General features: G+C 48.0%; 1 protein-coding gene and 1 long non-coding RNA gene across 3 annotated transcripts; one reads left to right on the forward strand and one right to left on the reverse strand.

Moving 5' to 3' along the window:
* The first annotated feature begins 1,517 nt into the window (after positions 1-1,517).
* On the forward strand, positions 1,518-4,484 carry LOC149975613 (uncharacterized). The gene is made up of 3 exons (XR_016488585.1): positions 1,518-2,654; positions 3,271-3,431; positions 4,164-4,484. It is a non-coding gene; the product is annotated as an uncharacterized LOC149975613 (long non-coding RNA).
* matn1 (matrilin 1) lies at positions 1,969-16,608 on the reverse strand. 2 transcript variants are annotated; one of them, XM_090208920.1, is made up of 10 exons: positions 16,129-16,608; positions 11,331-11,515; positions 10,889-11,053; positions 10,369-10,591; positions 4,869-4,991; positions 4,520-4,692; positions 4,126-4,357; positions 3,469-3,621; positions 2,699-2,779; positions 1,969-2,606 (listed from the first exon to the last, which is right to left on the reverse strand). In XM_090208920.1, exons 1-10 carry the CDS (start codon positions 16,226-16,228, stop codon positions 2,557-2,559), a joined length of 1,485 nt encoding a protein of 494 aa, XP_090065046.1. In that variant the 5' UTR covers positions 16,229-16,608; the 3' UTR covers positions 1,969-2,556. The 2 variants fall into 2 exon arrangements, with proteins under 2 accessions (XP_090065046.1, XP_090065047.1); XM_090208921.1 differs by lacking the exon at positions 4,869-4,991 and having other exon boundaries at positions 16,129-16,593.
* Between the last annotated feature and the right edge of the window lie 752 nt (positions 16,609-17,360).

A 17,360-nucleotide genomic window follows, 5' to 3' on the forward strand; every position in this document is an offset into this window, starting at 1 on the left:
AAAAGATAATCAAGGACAACAACCACCCGAGTTAAATAAACTGTTAAACTGTTAAATAAAGTGAAATAGCCATCACTAGCAGATTAGAGGCTGCTGCCCTATATACATAGACTTGGAATCACTGGCCACTAATAACGGAACACTAGTCACAACTTCTTAAGGCTAAGGGGCACTATTTTCACGTCCGGATGAAAAGTTTGCCCAAAGTAAACTGCCTGCTACTCAGGCCCAGAAGCTAGGATATGCATAATATTAGTAGATTTGGATAGAAAACACTCTGAAGTTCCTAAAACTGTTTGAATGATGTCTGAGTATAACAGAACTTATTTGGCAGGCGAAACCCAGAGGACAAACCATCCAGGGGAAAAAATGTTGAGGTCACTCTCTTTTCAATGGGTTTTCATTGGGAATCTAGAATTCTAAGGCAGTTGCATGCAGTTCCAATCGCTTCCACTGGATGTCACCAGTCTTTAGAAATTGGTTGATGTTTTTCCTTTGAGAAATGAAGAAGTAGCCCAGTTCAGAACGAGGGTCGAGTTTAAGTGTACTGTATGATAGAGGCACATGACCTGAAAAGCACGCTCCACTTTGTTTTCCTCCGGTATTGAACGCAGTTTATTCCGTCTTAAATTTGATCGATTATTTACATTTAAAAATACCTAAAGTTGGATTAGGACAGTTGTTTGAAATGTTTGGATCAAGTTTACAGGTAACTAATTAGATAATGTGTAGTAATGTTGCGCGAGTTGGAACAGGTGTATTTTCTGAATCATACGCGCTAAATAAATTGACATTTTGGATATATAAAGACAGAATTTATCGAACAAAAGGACCATTTGTGATGTTTAATGGACATATTGGAGTGCCAACAGAAGAAGATCTTCAAAGGTAAGGCATGAATTATATGTTATTTCTGACTTTTGCCTGGCGGGTTGAATTATGATTTTCATGTGTATGTTTGCTGGGGTGCTGTCCTCAGATAATAGCATGGTTTGCTTTCGCCGTAAAGCCTTTTTGAATTCTGACACTGTGGCTGGATTAACAAGAAGTTCATGCCTCCCGGGTGGCGCAGTGGTTAAGGGTGCTGTACTGCAGCGCTAGCTGTGCCACCAGAGACCCAGGGTTCGCGCCCAGGCTCTGTCGTAACCGACCGCGACCGGGAGGTCCGTGGGGCGACGCACAATTGGCCTAGCGTCGTCCGGGTTAGGGAGGGTTTGGCCGGTAGGTATATCCTTGTCTCATCGTGCACCAGCGACTCCTGTGGCTGGCCGGGCGCAGTGCACGCTAACCAAGGTTGCCAGGTGAATCATACGCGCCAAATAAATGGACATTTATTAGTTTCCTCTGACACATTGGTGCCGCTGGCTTCCGGGTTGGATGCGCGCTGTGTTAAGAAGCAGTGCAGCTTGGTTGGGTTGTGTATCGGAGGACGCATGACCTTCGTCTCTCCCGAGCCCGTACGGGAGTTGTAGTGATGAGACAAGATACTAACAATTGGATACCACTAAATTGGGGAGAAAAAGGGGTAAAATAAAATAAAAATAACAAGACTTTGAATTTGGCGCGGTGCTATTTCACTGGGTGTTGTCAAATCAATCCCATTAACGGGATTGGCGCGCGAAGTGTTAATAATGTTTACATATTTTGCATTACTCATACTGTATCCTATCCTATCCTATTCTACTGTATCTTATACTTATACATCGCTCGCCCAAATATTTATATATTCTTAATTCCATTCCTTGACTTTAGATTTGTGTGTATTGTTGTGAAATTGTTAGCTATTACAGTTGGAGGCACAAGCATTTCGCTACACTCGCAATAACATCTGCTAAACATGTGAATGTGACAAATAAAATTAGATTTGATTTTCAGTACTCCCAGTGAACACTGTTCCTCACTCTGTGTAGCTCATGATCATGATGACGTCAGTTGTATCATACCTTCTCCACTTATATTAACAATGTGTACTTCCTGAAATGTCTTTATTTAGGAAAATAAAAAAATCATCAGAACATGTATCTTTAAGACCAATCTTATATTAAATTACCTTTTATATATATATTCCATACAAAATAGATACCTTCGTATGGTGACAACAGGGGAAAGAAAGAGATGAGTGAGAGATGCAGGGAGAGACACATAACAACAAAATGATCAATGGAACTGATGTCCTGTTCCACTGGGAATGATAAGACACAAGCTGCCTTTGGGGAAGACTATACATTGCGCACACACAGGCCGCCTTAAAGATAGGACCCTTCAGTGTTACAAACACCGGTTCCCTATGAGGGAAGACTTTTATTAACGCACACACAGGCTGCCTATGAGGGGGAGACTTTCAGAGGCAAAAGACAGAAGATGAGTTACCATGGTGACCGGTGCTCCATCTCCAGGAAACCCAGTGATGGACAAGGTGAGGCAGAAAGAGAGGGGTGCTAAAGAGAAATGGGGCGGGGGTCAAAGCTCAGAGGTCATAAACTCCTCTTCAGACTCAACAGGAAGTAAAAACAGGGTGTGTGTTGTGGGGGGTGTTTGGGGTATGTGTGTGTATCCTCAGACAATCTTGTTCTCCAGTGCAGCGATCCTCTTCGACACGCCCTCCAGTGAAATCAGAGTCAAGGAAACCACAGGAAGGCAGATGTAACACAGTGGTAACAACACTTTTACCGTACTCTCACACTCTTGTAAAGGATATGTTTTTTCGTTAGTGCCTGTAAGGCTTCTTCTACTTTTTTCTGGAACTTAACGACAGAGTCACATTCACATGGGTCCTCCTCTGTAAAGACAGACAGCATAAAGTCACATTCACATGGATCCTCCTCTGTAAAGACAGACAGCATAAAGTCACAATCACATGGATCCTCCTCTGTAAAGACAGACAGCATAAAGTCACATTCACATGGGTCCTCCTCTGTAAAGACAGACAGCATAGTCACAATCACATGGGTCCTCCTCTGTAAAGACAGACAGCATAAAGTCACAATCACATGGGTCCTCCTCTGTAAAGAGAGACAGCATAAAGTCACAATCACATGGGTCCTCCTCTGTAAAGACAGACAGCATAGTCACAATCACATGGGTCCTCCTCTGTAAAGACAGACAGCATAGTCACATAGGGTAGGGGAGATTTACTTTATGAGCAGGGAAGACATTCTGTGTGTGTGATTAAATGAGAGAGAGAGAGAATGATTAAATATATGTGTAGTGTAGAGTTTTGAGTGTGATGTGTATTTGTTTAATACCCCTCATCCCCCCTCGTCCCCCCAGCCTGCAGTAATGCCGCCACAGACATGGTGTTCCTAAACGATGGTTCTAAGAGTGTGCATCTAGAGAACCTTGCAGCTGGTCAAGAAGTGGATCAACCAGATCATGTCTCCGAGACCAAGGCTCATGTTGGACTGGTCCAGTACTCCAGCTCTGTCAAACAGGTGTGTGTGTGAATGTGTGTTGGTGTGTGTGTCAGACCTTGACAGATGTTGATCTGCAGCTTCTTAGCGATGGCTGTCATGGCTTTGAAGTCTGCAGTGTAGAAGTAGTGTTCTCCTGTTGGCTGTGATGCTATCTCCCTCAACTCATCCTCTACAGCATTACCCACGCCCACAGCATACATCCTAAAACCTAGAGAGAGATAGAGAGGAGGGGGGAGAGCCGGGGGAGGGGAGAGAGTGAGGAGGGAGAAAGGGAGAGAGGGGGAGTGGGGGGAGAGAGTAGGGGAGGGAGAGAGCGAGAGAGCGAGGGGGGAGAGAGTGAGAGGGTGGGAGGGAGAGAGGGGAGTGGGGGGAGAGATTAGGGGAGGGAGAGAGCGAGAGGGAGAGAGGGGAGTGGGAGAGAGTGAGAGGGTGGGAGGGAGAGAGGGGAGTGGGGGGAGAGAGTAGGGGAGGGAGAGAGCGAGAGAGCGAAGGGGGAGAGAGCGAGAGGGTGAGAGGGAGAGAGAGGGTTGGGTGTTAGAAAGACCATGATTAGAGACAGATACACACACACACACTTTAATACCTCATGCAGAGTGGATCCACAGTAAAACGTCACAAAATAAACGTGACTGACCCTTGGAGATGACTACACATGCATTCACACATCCTTTCACACACACAGTTAAACACTCTTCCTTCTTCCCTCCCTCACCTTGCTCCTTGGCCTTCTTGGCGGCGTCTCCAATGTAGTCCTGGCTGCGTCCATCGGTGAACACAATGCCGACCTTGGCAACCCCGGGCCGTGCCCCACCGGCTGGTGCAAAGCTGCTGTCGGTCAGGTAGCGCAGGGCCTGTCCTGTCATGGTCCCCCTCTCCATGTAGGCCATCTTCTTCACTGCGTCCTTCAGGTCCTTCTTGTTGTTGTAACGTCCCAGAGGGAACTCCTGAGAGGGGAGGAGGGTGAGTAAGGTGAGGAGGGGAGGACGAGGAGGGTGAGGAGGTTGTGAGTTATCACAGTTAGTCAAAGGTTTCTCACAATAATAAATAAATAAAGTGAACCTCAAATTGTAATCCTGTAATCTCATGTTATTAAAACACACACACACCTGTTTGACAGAGCTGGAGTACTGGACCAGTCCAACATGAGCCTTGGTCTCGGAGACGTCCAGTTTGTCTATGATCTGGTTGATCCACTTCTTGACCAGCTCAAAGTTCTCTGGACGCACACTCTTAGAACCATCGATCAGGAACACCACGTCTGTGGCGGCATTACTGCAGGCTGGGGGGACGAGGGGGATGTTTACACCTCACACTCAAATTCTACAATACTCATACATTCTATAATTCTCTCTCTCTCACACACACACACACACACAGACTTACTCTCTCTCTCTCTCTCTCTCACACACACACACACACACACACACACACACACACACACACACACACACTCACCGCTGCAGCTTTTGCCATCCTCCAGTAGACTGAAGCCCTCCTTGCAGGCACACTTGAATGACCCTGGTGCGCTGATGCATACCTGCTGACAGTCATGATCTCCAGTGGCACACAGGTCCGCCACTGTGTTTAGGCATGCACAGACACACATACACAGGAGGTACGCACAGACACACATACACAGGAGGTACGCACAGACACACATACACAGGGGGTACGCACAGACACACATACACAGGAGGTACGCACAGACACTCATACACAGGGGGTACGCACAGACACACATACACAGGAGGTACGCACAGACACACATACACAGGAGGTACGCACAGACACACATACACAGGAGGTACGCACAGACACACATACACAGGAGGTACGCACAGACACACATACACAGGGGGTACGCACAGACACACATACACAGGAGGTACGCACAGACACTCATACACAGGGGGTACGCACAGACACACATACACAGGAGGTACGCCCATACACAGGAGGTACGCACAGACACACATACACAGGAGGTATGCACAGACACATACACAGGAGGTACACCCATACACAGGAGGTACGCACAGACACACATACACAGGAGGTACGCACAGACACATACACAGGAGGTACGCACAGACACACATACACAGGAGGTACGCACAGACACACATACACAGGAGGTACGCACAGACACACATACACAGGAGGTACGCACAGACACATACACAGGAGGTACGCACAGACACACATACACAGGAGGTACGCACAGACACACATACACAGGAGGTACGCACAGACACACATACACAGGGGGTACGCACAGACACACATACACAGGGGGTACGCACAGACACACATACACAGGGGGTACGCACAGACACACATACACAGGAGGTACGCACAGACACACATACACAGGGGGTACGCACAGACACAAATACACAGGAGGTACGCACAGACACACATACACAGGAGGTACGCACAGACACACATACACAGGAGGTACGCACAGACACACATACACAGGGGGTACGCACAGACACACATACACAGGGGGTATGCACAGACACACATACACAGGAGGTACGCACAGACACACATACACAGGAGGTACGCACAGACACACATACACAGGAGGTACGCACAGACACACATACACAGGAGGTACGCACAGACACACATACACAGGAGGTACGCACAGACACACATACACAGGAGGTACGCACAGACACACATACACAGGGGGTACGCACAGACACACATACACAGGGGGTACGCACAGACACACATACACAGGAGGTACGCACAGACACATACACAGGAGGTACGCACAGACACACATACACAGGAGGTACGCACAGACACACATACACAGGAGGTACGCACAGACACACATACACAGGGGGTACGCACAGACACACATACACACAGGGGGTACGCACAGACACACATACACAGGAGGTACGCACAGACACACATACACAGGAGGTACGCACAGACACACATACACAGGAGGTACGCACAGACACACATACACAGGGGGTACGCACAGACACACATACACAGGAGGTACGCACAGACACACATACACAGGAGGTACGCACAGACACACATACACAGGAGTTACGCACAGACACACATACACAGGAGGTACGCACAGACACACATACACAGGAGGTACGCACAGACACACATACACAGGAGGTACGCACAGACACACATACACAGGAGGTACGCACAGACACACATACACAGGGGGTACGCACAGACACACATACACAGGAGGTACGCACAGACACACATACACAGGAGGTACGCACAGACACACATACACAGGAGGTACGCACAGACACACATACACAGGAGGTACGCACAGACACACATACACAGGAGGTACGCACAGACACACATACACAGGAGGTACGCACAGACACACATACACAGGAGGGAACACACACACACGCACACACACACATGCAGGCACACGTAGAAGCACGCTCGCAGACACACACACACCACAGGGGTGGGGTGGTGGGGGTTAGGGGACAGAATAACACTATGTCAGTTTGAAAACTGGAGGAAAATCTACAGTTGATTTTAAGGATCCACTGAGATCTAGTGATTTAAAAGGAATCCGGTAGGATCTACTGGAATCTGATGTTTGTTGTAGAAGACAGTGGATCATTAAAGAGACAGGGGTGAGAGAGTTTGGAGAGATTTATACCTGCTTTAGACCAAATAGCTTTATTGTCCCAATTGAAAATAAATGTGGAAATTGGAATTAGAAAAGGTAATTGGTAGTTTCCAAATTATGTCACTGTCAGGTATAGGCTTGTCCAATATGAAGCCATCCCTGTTTACATGCACCTCCACCCCTGGGAGGGTCATCCAACATGATTGGCTATATACAAGCGCCATTCAAACAGCTAGCAAATGGGCCCGCCCAAGACTGGAGCTGATTGGAGGTTTGATTTGATTAACACTAGTGGAACACTAATCAGAAGCTTCAGTCTCACCCCTCAGAGGAGGAGGAGTTACTGAAGAATGACACCTTACCCTAGCCACACCCACCAAATCCTTTGGTGAGGATGAAGAAAAGGACGATGATGGTGAAGACTTCTCTCCAATCCCCCTCCCTCCCTCCCTCCGTCAAACACATCTTCTCTCCTTGTCAAACACATCCTCCCTACCTCCGTCAAACACATCCTCTCTCCTTCCCTCCCTCCGTCAAACACATCTTCTCTCCTTGTCAAACACATCCTCCCTCCGTCAAACACATCCTCTCTCCTTGTCAAACACATCCTCCCTACCTCCGTCAAACACATCTTCTCTCCTTGTCAAACACATCCTCCCTACCTCCGTCAAACACATCCTCTCTCCTTCCCTCCCTCCGTCAAACACATCTTCTCTCCTTGTCAAACACATCCTCCCTCCGTCAAACACATCCTCTCTCCTTGTCAAACACATCCTCCCTACCTCCGTCAAACACATCCTCTCTCCTTGTCAAACACATCCTCCCTCCCTCCGTCAAACACATCCTCTCTCCTTCCCTCCCTCCGTCAAACACATCCTCTCTCCTTGTCAAACACATCCTCCCTCCGTCAAACACATCCTCCCTCCGTCAAACACATCCTCTCTCCTTCCCTCCTTTGTCAAACACATCTTCTCTCCTTGTCAAACACATCCTCTCTCCTTCCCTCCTTTGTCAAACACATCTTCTCTCCTTGTCAAACACATCCTCCCTCCGTCAAACACATCCTCTCTCCTTGTCAAACACATCCTCCCTCCCTCCGTCAAACACATCTTCTCTCCTTGTCAAACACATCCTCCCTCCCTCCGTCAAACACATCTTCTCTCCTTGTCAAACACATCCTCCCTCCTTGTCAAACACATCCTCCCTCCCTCCGTCAAACACATCCTCTCTCCTTGTCAAACACATCCTCCCTCCCTCCGTCAAACACATCCTCTCTCCTTGTCAAACACATCCTCCCTCCGTCAAACACATCCTCTCTCCTTGTCAAACACATCCTCTCTACTTGTCAAACACATCCTCTCTCCTTGTCAAACACATCCTCTCTCCTTGTCAAACACATCCTCCCTCCATCAAACACATCCTCTCTCCTTGTCAAACACATCCTCTCTACTTGTCAAACACATCCTCTCTCCTTGTCAAACACATCCTCTCTCCTTGTCAAACACATCCTCCCTCCGTCAAACACATCCTCTCTCCTTGTCAAACACATCCTCCCTACCTCAGTCAAACACATCCTCTCTCCTTGTCAAACACATCCTCCCTCCCTCCGTCAAACACATCCTCTCTCCTTGTCAAACACATCCTCCCTCCCTCCGTCAAACACATCCTCTCTCCTTGTCAAACACATCCTCCCTCCCTCCGTCAAACACATCTTCTCTCCTTGTCAAACACATCCTCCCTCCGTCAAACACATCCTCTCTCTTTCCCTCCCTCCGTCAAACACATCCTCTCTCCTTGTCAAACACATCCTCCCTCCCTCCGTCAAACACATCCTCTCTCCTTCCCTCCCTCCGTCAAACACATCCTCTCTCCTTGTCAAACACATCCTCCCTCCCTCCGTCAAACACATCCTCTCTCCTTCCCTCCCTCCGTCAAACACATCCTCTCTCCTTGTCAAACACATCCTCTTTCCTTGTCAAACATATCCTCTCTCCTTCCCTCCTTTGTCAAACACATCCTCCCTCCTTGTCAAACACATCCTCTCTCCTTGTCAAACACATCCTCTCTCCTTCCCTCCTTTGTCAAACACATCCTCTCTCCTTGTCAAACACATCCTCTCTCCTTGTCAAACACATCCTCTCTCCTTCCCTCCTTTGTCAAACACATCCTTTCTCCTTGTCAAACACATCCTCTCTCCTTCCCTCCTTTGTCAAACACATCCTTTCTCCTTGTCAAACACATCCTCTCTCCTTCCCTCCTTTGTCAAACACATCCTTTCTCCTTGTCAAACACATCCTCTCTACTTGTCAAACACATCCTCTCTCCTTGTCAAACACATCCTCTCTACTTCCCTCCTTTGTCAAACACATCCTTTCTCCTTGTCAAACACATCCTCTCTCCTTCCCTCCTTTGTCAAACAAATCCTCTCTCCTTGTCAAACACATCCTCTCTCCTTGTCAAACACATCCTTTCTCCTTGTCAAACACATCCTCTCTCCTTCCCTCCTTTGTCAAACACATCCTTTCCCCTTGTCAAACACATCCTCTCTCCTTCCCTCCTTTGTCAAACACATCCTCTCTCCTTGTCAAACACATCCTCTCTCCTTCCCTCCTTTGTCAAACACATCCTTTCTCCTTGTCAAACACATCCTCTCTACTTGTCAAACACATCCTCTCTCCTTGTCAAACACATCCTCTCTACTTCCCTCCTTTGTCAAACACATCCCATCTCCTTGTCAAACACATCATCTCTCCTTCCCCCCTTTGTCAAACACATCCTCTCTCCTTGTCAAACACATCCTCTCTCCTTGTCAAACACATCCTCTCTCCTTGTCAAACACATCCTCTCTCCTTGTCAAACACATACCATCTCCTTGTCAAACACATCCTCTCTCCTTGTCAAACACATCCTCTCTCCTTGTCAAACACATACCATCTCCTTGTCAAACACACCCTTTCTCCTTGTCAAACACATCCTCTCTCCTTGTCAAACACACCCTCTCTCCTTGTCAAACACACCCTTTCTCCTTGTCAAACACATACCATCTCCTTGTCAAACACACCCTCTCTCCTTGTCAAACACACCCTTTCTCCTTGTCAAACACATCCTCTCTCCTTGTCAAACACATCCTCTCTCCTTGTCAATAGGCCACACTAGAACAGACCACTTATCAGTAACATATCAGACCATATTGCAATGTTAGTCTTTTCTAGTATGGCCATCTTATGATTACCATCTCTTTCATTCCCTCTTTATCCCCCTTCTCTGTCCTTCCTGTCTTTCCCTCTTTCTCCCTCCCTCTCTCACCACAGAAAGCCTCCTGGAACTTCTTGGTGAGTTTCTCGATGACTGAGTAGCTCTCTACGTAGTCCACGTGGTCGTCCAGCTGCTCGCTGGCGATCTGCTTCAGCGTATTCAGGTCTACACGCCCTACGCCAATGGCGTATAGCTCGATACCCGCATCCCGGGCACGCGCTGCCACATCCTTTACGTTGTCCTGGGGACGACCGTCTGTCACAATGATGGCCACCTGGAGGAGATATGGCAACGATACGACATTAGTTGGATAGACTAGTTGATTAACAGGAACTGCGTTAGGTCACGCAGACATAAAACAGCAGCCGGTCGCTGAGACACAAAATGGCGATAAGGGTTGTGTAAAGGCCAAGGTGTTTGATTGAGCTTGCCTGTTGCAATGGACCAAATACAAAAGTCCCAAAAATGTAAAACCCACCCATCTGGCACTACAGGCAGGCTAAAGAAAATCTAAGTATTTTAAAGATTTCAGATAGGATTTGAACCCAGGTCTGGTGTGCGTCTAACCTACCTTGCTGATGTCTGGGGACTTGACGCGGGCGCCCTCAGCCTCGCTGAAAGCTACGTTGAGGGCGAACTGGATAGCAAGGCCGGTCATGGTGCCAGTGGACAGGGGCTCGATCTTAGTCACAGCCTTTACCAGACCTGCCTTGGTTTTATGGGTCTTCAGAGACAGCTGGAGAGAGACAAGAGTTAGGTGTGTGTGTGTGAGTGTGAGTGTGAGTGTGTGTGTGTGTGTGTGTGTGTGTGTGTGTGTGTGTGTGTGTGTGTGTGTGTGTGTGTGAGTACATCCTAAATAGATTATCTTGGAACTTTTGGGGACAACATAGCGGTGATGTAGTACTCAGGAGAGTCAGAAGGGGGCAGCATACAGAACGTGTGGACATCGGTGAATGTCAGGACAGTTATGGAGTCCATTAAAATTCTATATCTCACCACTCAAACACACACACCTCATTTTTGACGCGGCTGGCATAGTTGACCACTCCGACCCGTGTGGCGTCAGGTCCAACATCCAGTCCCTCGATGACCTTGGCCAGGAACACCTTGACCTGCTCGAACTCTGACGGACGCACGCTCCTACTGCTGTCCACGATGAACACCAGGTCTGTAGGGCGAGTGTTACACAGACCTGCCGCTGGAGGGGGGGGAGGGGGGGGGATTGATTATTATTAGTGACAATGATTACTACTATTCAAATTCCTATTCAGAAAATCTTCAATGGCTGGTCAATTCTGCTGTTCATATTCTCTTTGAATTCAATTGAGAGAGGAGGGATTTGTAGAGGTGGGGGAGAGGACAAGAGGGAGAAGTGGGAGCAAAGAGTAGAAAGGGGGAGTGAAAGCGTGGGGAGGGGGAGTGAAAGAGTGGAGAGGGAGAGTGAAAACCAGGTATGAGGATGCAAGGAGTGAGGAGAAAGGTAAGAGGGAGGAGCAAATAAAGGGAGGGGCAAAGAGAGAGAGCGAGAGAGTGGGGTATTAGGGAGGGAGAAAGGGATGGATGGTATGAAACGGAGACAAGATAGAGGGAGCAAAAAGAGAGAATGAGCGGTCAATGAGTCTGGGTGTATTAATCACCCGGAACTAGACTGAACCAGACTGAGAGGAAGCCTTAGATGATTTTGAGTTATAGATACGATGATGATGAAGATGATGAGAGAGAGAAGATACGTTTTCCAAAAACAGATCAGTCTACTGTCACCTCAACAAAGTAAAATACACACAATACAGCAAGCTAGAGAGAGAAATAGAGAGAGTCACAGTGAGTCATAGACAACGAGGGAGAGAGAGAGGCAGTAGAGAATGAGGGAGAGAGAGGCAGTAAAGAGAGAGAGGCAGTAGAGAACGAGGGCGAGAGAAAGGCACTAGAGAGAGAGAGGCAGTAGAGAATGAGGGAGAGAGAGGCAGTAAAGAGAGAGGCAGTAGAGAACGAGGGAGAGAGAAAGGCAGTAGAGAGAGAGAGGCAGTAGAGAACGAGGGAGAGAGAGAGGCAGTAGAGAGAGAGAGAAAGGCAGTAGAGAGAGAGGGGCAGTAGAGAACGAGGAAGAGAGAGAGGCAGTAGAGAGAGAGAGAGGCAGTAGAGAACGAGGGGGAGAGGGAGGCAGTAGAGAGAGAGAGGCAGTAGAGAACGAGCGAGAGAGGGAGGCAGTAGAGAGAGAGAGGCAGTAGAGAACGAGGGACAGAAAGTGGCAGTAGAGTGAGAGAGGGGCAGTAGAGAACGAGGGAGAGAGAAAGGCAGTAGCGAGAGAGGCAGTAGAGAACGAAGGAGAGAGAGAGGCAGTAGAGAGAGAGGCAGTAGAGAGAGAAAGGCAGTAGAGAACGAGGGAGAGAGAGAGGCAGTAGAGAGAGAGGCAGTAGAGAACGAGGGAGAGAGAGGCAGTAGAGAGAGAGAGGCAGTAGAGAACGAGGGAGCGGGAGAGGCAGTAGAGAATGAGGGAGAGAGAGAGAGCCAGTAGAGAACAAGGGAGAGAGAGAGATAGTAGAGAGAGAGAGGCAGTAGAGAACGAGGGAGAGAGAGAGGCAGTAGAGAGAGAGGCAGTAGAGAACGAGGGAGAGAGAGGCAGTAGAGAGAGAGAGGCAGTAGAGAACGAGGGAGCGAGAGAGGCAGTAGAGAATGAGGGAGAGAGAGAGAGCCAGTAGAGAACAAGGGAGAGAGAGAGATAGTAGAGAGAGAGAGGCAGTAGAGAATGAGGGAGAGAGAGAGGCAGTAGAGAACGAGGGAGAGAGAGAGGCAGTAGAGAACGAGGGAGAGAGAAAGGCAGTAGAGAGAGAGGCAGTAGAGAACAAGGGAGAGAGAGAGGCAGTGGAGAACGAGGGAGAGAGAAAGGCAGTAGAGAGAGGCAGTAGAGAGAGAGAGAGCCAGCAGACAGAGAGAGGCAGTAGAGAGAGAGGCGGTAGAGAGAGAGAGGCGGTAGAGAACAAGGGAGAGCGCGAGGCAGTAGAGAGAGAGAGGCAGTAGAGAATGAGGGAGAGAGAGAGGCAGTAGAGAACGAGGGAGAGAGAGAGGCAGTAGAGAACAAGGGAGAGAGAAAGGCAGTAGAGAGAGAGAGGCAGTAGAGAATGAGGGAGAGAGAGAGGCAGTAGAGAACGAGGGAGAGAGAGAGGCAGTAGAGAACAAGGGAGAGAGAGAGGCAGTAGAGAACGAGGGAGAAAGAGAGGCAGTAGAGAGAGAGGCAGTAGAGAGAGAGGCAGTAGAGAGAGAGGCAGTAGAGAACGAGGGAGAGAGAGAGGCAGTGGAGAACGAGGGAGAGAGAGAGGCAGTAGAGAGAGAGAGAAAGGCAGTAGAGAGAGAGGTGCAGTAGAGAACGAGGAAGAGAGAGAGGCAGTAGAGAGAGAGAGAGGCAGTAGAGAACGAGGGGGAGAGGGAGGCCGTAGAGAGAGAGAGGCAGTAGAGAACGAGGGAGAGAAAGTGGCAGTAGAGTGAGAGAGGGGCAGTAGAGAACGAGGGAGAGAGAAAGGCAGTAGAGAGAGAGGCAGTAGAGAACGAGGGAGAGAGAGAGGCAGTAGAGAGAGAGAGGCGGTAGAGAACGAGGGAGAGAGAGAGAGCTGTGTAGCTGTACGTAGAGTGTAGCTGTACGTAGTAGTGTAGCTGTACGTTAGCTGTATGTAGTAGAGTGTAGCTGTACGTAGTAGAGTGTAGCTGTATGCAGTAAAGTGTTGCTGTATGTAGTAGAGTGTAGCTGTACGTAGTAGAGTGTAGCTGTACGTAGTAGAGTGTAGCTGTACGTAGAGTGTAGCTGTATGTAGTAGAGTGTAGCTGTACGTAGTAGAGTGTAGCTGTACGTTAGCTGTATGTAGTAGAGTGTAGCTGTACGTAGTAGAGTGTAGCTGTACGTAGTAGAGTGTAGCTGTACGTAGTAGAGTGTAGCTGTATGTAGTAGAGTGTAGCTGTATGTAGTAGAGTGTAGCTGTACGTAGTAGAGTGTAGCTGTATGTAGTAGAGTGTAGCTGTATGTAGTAGAGTGTAGCTGTACGTAGTAGAGTGTAGCTGTATGTAGTAGAGTGTAGCTGTATGTAGTAGAGTGTAGCTGTATGTAGTAGAGTGTAGCTGTATGTAGTAGAGTGTAGCTGTACGTAGTAGAGTGTAGCTGTATGTAGTAGAGTGTAGCTGTATGTAGTAGAGTGTAGCTGTATGTAGTAGAGTGTAGCTGTATGTAGTAGAGTGTAGCTGTACGTAGTAGAGTGTAGCTGTATGTAGTAGAGTGTAGCTGTATGTAGTAGAGTGTAGCTGTACGTAGTAGAGTGTAGCTGTACGTAGTAGAGAGTAGCTGTATGTAGTAGAGTGTAGCTGTATGTAGTAGAGTGTAGCTGTATGTAGTAGAGTGTAGCTGTATGTAGTAGAGTGTAGCTGTATGTAGTAGAGTGTAGCTGTATGTAGTAGAGTGTAGCTGTACGTAGTAGAGTGTAGCTGTATGTAGTAGAGTGTAGCTGTATGTAGTAGAGTGTAGCTGTACGTAGTAGAGTGTAGCTGTACGTAGTAGAGAGTAGCTGTATGTAGTAGAGTGTAGCTGTATGTAGTAGAGTGTAGCTGTATGTAGTAGAGTGTAGCTGTATGTAGTAGAGTGTAGCTGTATGTAGTAGAGTGTAGCTGTACGTAGTAGAGTGTAGCTGTACGTAGTAGAGTGTAGCTGTATGTAGTAGAGTGTTACTGTATGTAGTAGAGTGTAGCTGTATGTAGTAGAGTGTAGCTGTATGTAGTAGAGTGTAGCTGTATGTAGTAGAGTGTTGTTGTACGTAGCAGAGTGATTGTTCATACCCTATGTTTATGCAACATCACTGATCTCCCTTCTCCCCCTTCACCTCCATCGCTCCCTCACTGCAGCAGTTTATACAGTACCTCCTCTAACATCCAACACACACACACACACACACACTTGAACACCTAACTTAACAATTCATTACAATACTTATACCAAAACCAAACTTTCAAGCACACTGACACTTCCCACAAGCAACAAACTCTTAATAAACTATTCTAACACAAAAACAAATACTTTGAAACTATAACATCCATTCAATGTTCCCTGACTGACTCAATTGGAGTCAGTATCCAACCACATACAGCTAGAACTCTATCCACCTCTATGCCCTAAAGAGCTTCGAACCAGCGCCAGCTTGGAACACCAACAATCATTGAGACAGATGTCTCTGTGTGATTCTATTTTACATGTAAACTTTATTTAACTAGGCAAGTCAGTTAAGAACAAATTCTTATTTACAATGACAGCCTACTCCAGCCAAACCTGAACGACGCTGGGCCAATTGTGCGCCGCCCTATGGGACTTCCAATTACAGCCGGATGTGATGCAGCCTGGATTCGAACCAGGGACTGCAGTGCCTTAGACCAGCAGCCATATAATCTATCTCTAGAACCCACTCTGGCTGTTCCACTCTACACAGCAGACACCACTAGGAGGAGGAAAGACCGAAAGATGGAGAGATGCAGGGGTTAGGGGTTAGGAAAGGGTACAATGGTTGTTTAGGGGGCTCTGAGGCTAAGTGACTGCACCATTTGGGGTCAGGGGCAAACTGGGGTTAGGAATAATTGGTTAGGGGTTAGGGGTTAGGGTTGGGCTAAGAGTCCAAGTCAGTGGATCATGATTCTTGACCCATTGTGGAGGCTGTATGTAGTAGAGTGTAGCTGTACGTAGAGTGTAGATGTATGTTATAACTAACGGTAAGAGGTTAAGGGATACAATTAATGTTTAGGTTTTAGATTATGGGTCAGGGTTAGAGGTCAGGAGGTTCTTACCCATGGCGGCAGCGGTGCGGAGGTCCACGGACACGGGAGCGGTGGCATGCGCTCCCATGAGGCCGAGCAGCAACAGGAACAATGGCGGAGAGGGTATCATGATGACTGAAAGATCCAACTGGAACAGGACCCAAAAAGTACCAAAAAGGGACCAAAAACGACCTTAGCACCAGAGAAGAGGGAGAGCAGACCTGGAGCGGTGGCCCAGGAGAGAGTAACTAGGCGAGGGGAGAGAAGAGGGAGAGCAGTCCTGGAGCGGTGGCCCAGGAGAGAGTGACTAGGCGAGGGGAGAGAAGAGGGGATAGTGACTAGGCGAGGGGAGAGAGGAGGAGATAGTGACTGGGCAAGGGAGGAGGAGATTGACTAGGCGAGAGGAAAGAGGAGGAGATAGTGACTGGGCGAGGGAGGAGAGGAGGAGAGGAGGAGAGCGAGGCGGGACGGACACACAGTCTCCCAGTCACAGCTACTGGTTATCAATGCAACGGCTTCAAACTTAAACCACAGACAGCCACCCTCTGTACCACTGCCACGACTGTGTGTGTGTGTGTGTGTGTGTGTGTGTGTGTGTGTGTGTGTGTGTGTGTGTGTGTGTGTGTGTGTGTGTGTAGAGGGGAAATACCTGCTTTGGGAGGACCTACACTGTAAAACGGTGGGCAGGGAAAAACAAATACACCTTGATATGGGTAGACTGACTGTGTGTGTGTGTGTGTGTGTGTGTGTGTGTGTGTGTGTGTGTGTGTGTGTGTGTGTGTGTGTGTGTGTCTTGCTGCTTGGCTGGTGCAACAGTTCAAGGTTGGATTTGGCCAAAGCTCAAATAAACAGCAACATGAATTCCTCTTTTCTCCTCATGTTCCCTCGTATGGCAAACACCCCTTTACTGCAGGATGTTGAAGAGCTGCCTTACACAGCATACAGTGTTCCTGCTAGGCTGTGCATGGTGAATGTGTGTGTGTAATCACTCTACTAATGAATGTAGCTTACATTCAGACTGCGGACACATTCCATTTCCCAAAGGTTTTCTCCTTTGCTTGTTTCAATACTTTAGACATGCATCAATCCATCCTTTCCGACATTAAGGGCGGGTCTTCGTCATGATCATCACTCATTCCACAAATCCTTGAGGTAAGATGTACTGCTGGTTGCCATTCTTCCCCTCTAACCAGGGAATGATTCAGACCTGGTTGAGTGGACTAACCAATCAATAACATTAATCAATCAATTAACTAACTATT

Source organism: Oncorhynchus mykiss, chromosome 18 (assembly GCF_057628025.1).
Source record: "Oncorhynchus mykiss isolate SJ-2025 chromosome 18, ASM5762802v1, whole genome shotgun sequence".
In the NCBI taxonomy this organism is placed as follows: Eukaryota; Metazoa; Chordata; class Actinopteri; order Salmoniformes; family Salmonidae; genus Oncorhynchus; species Oncorhynchus mykiss.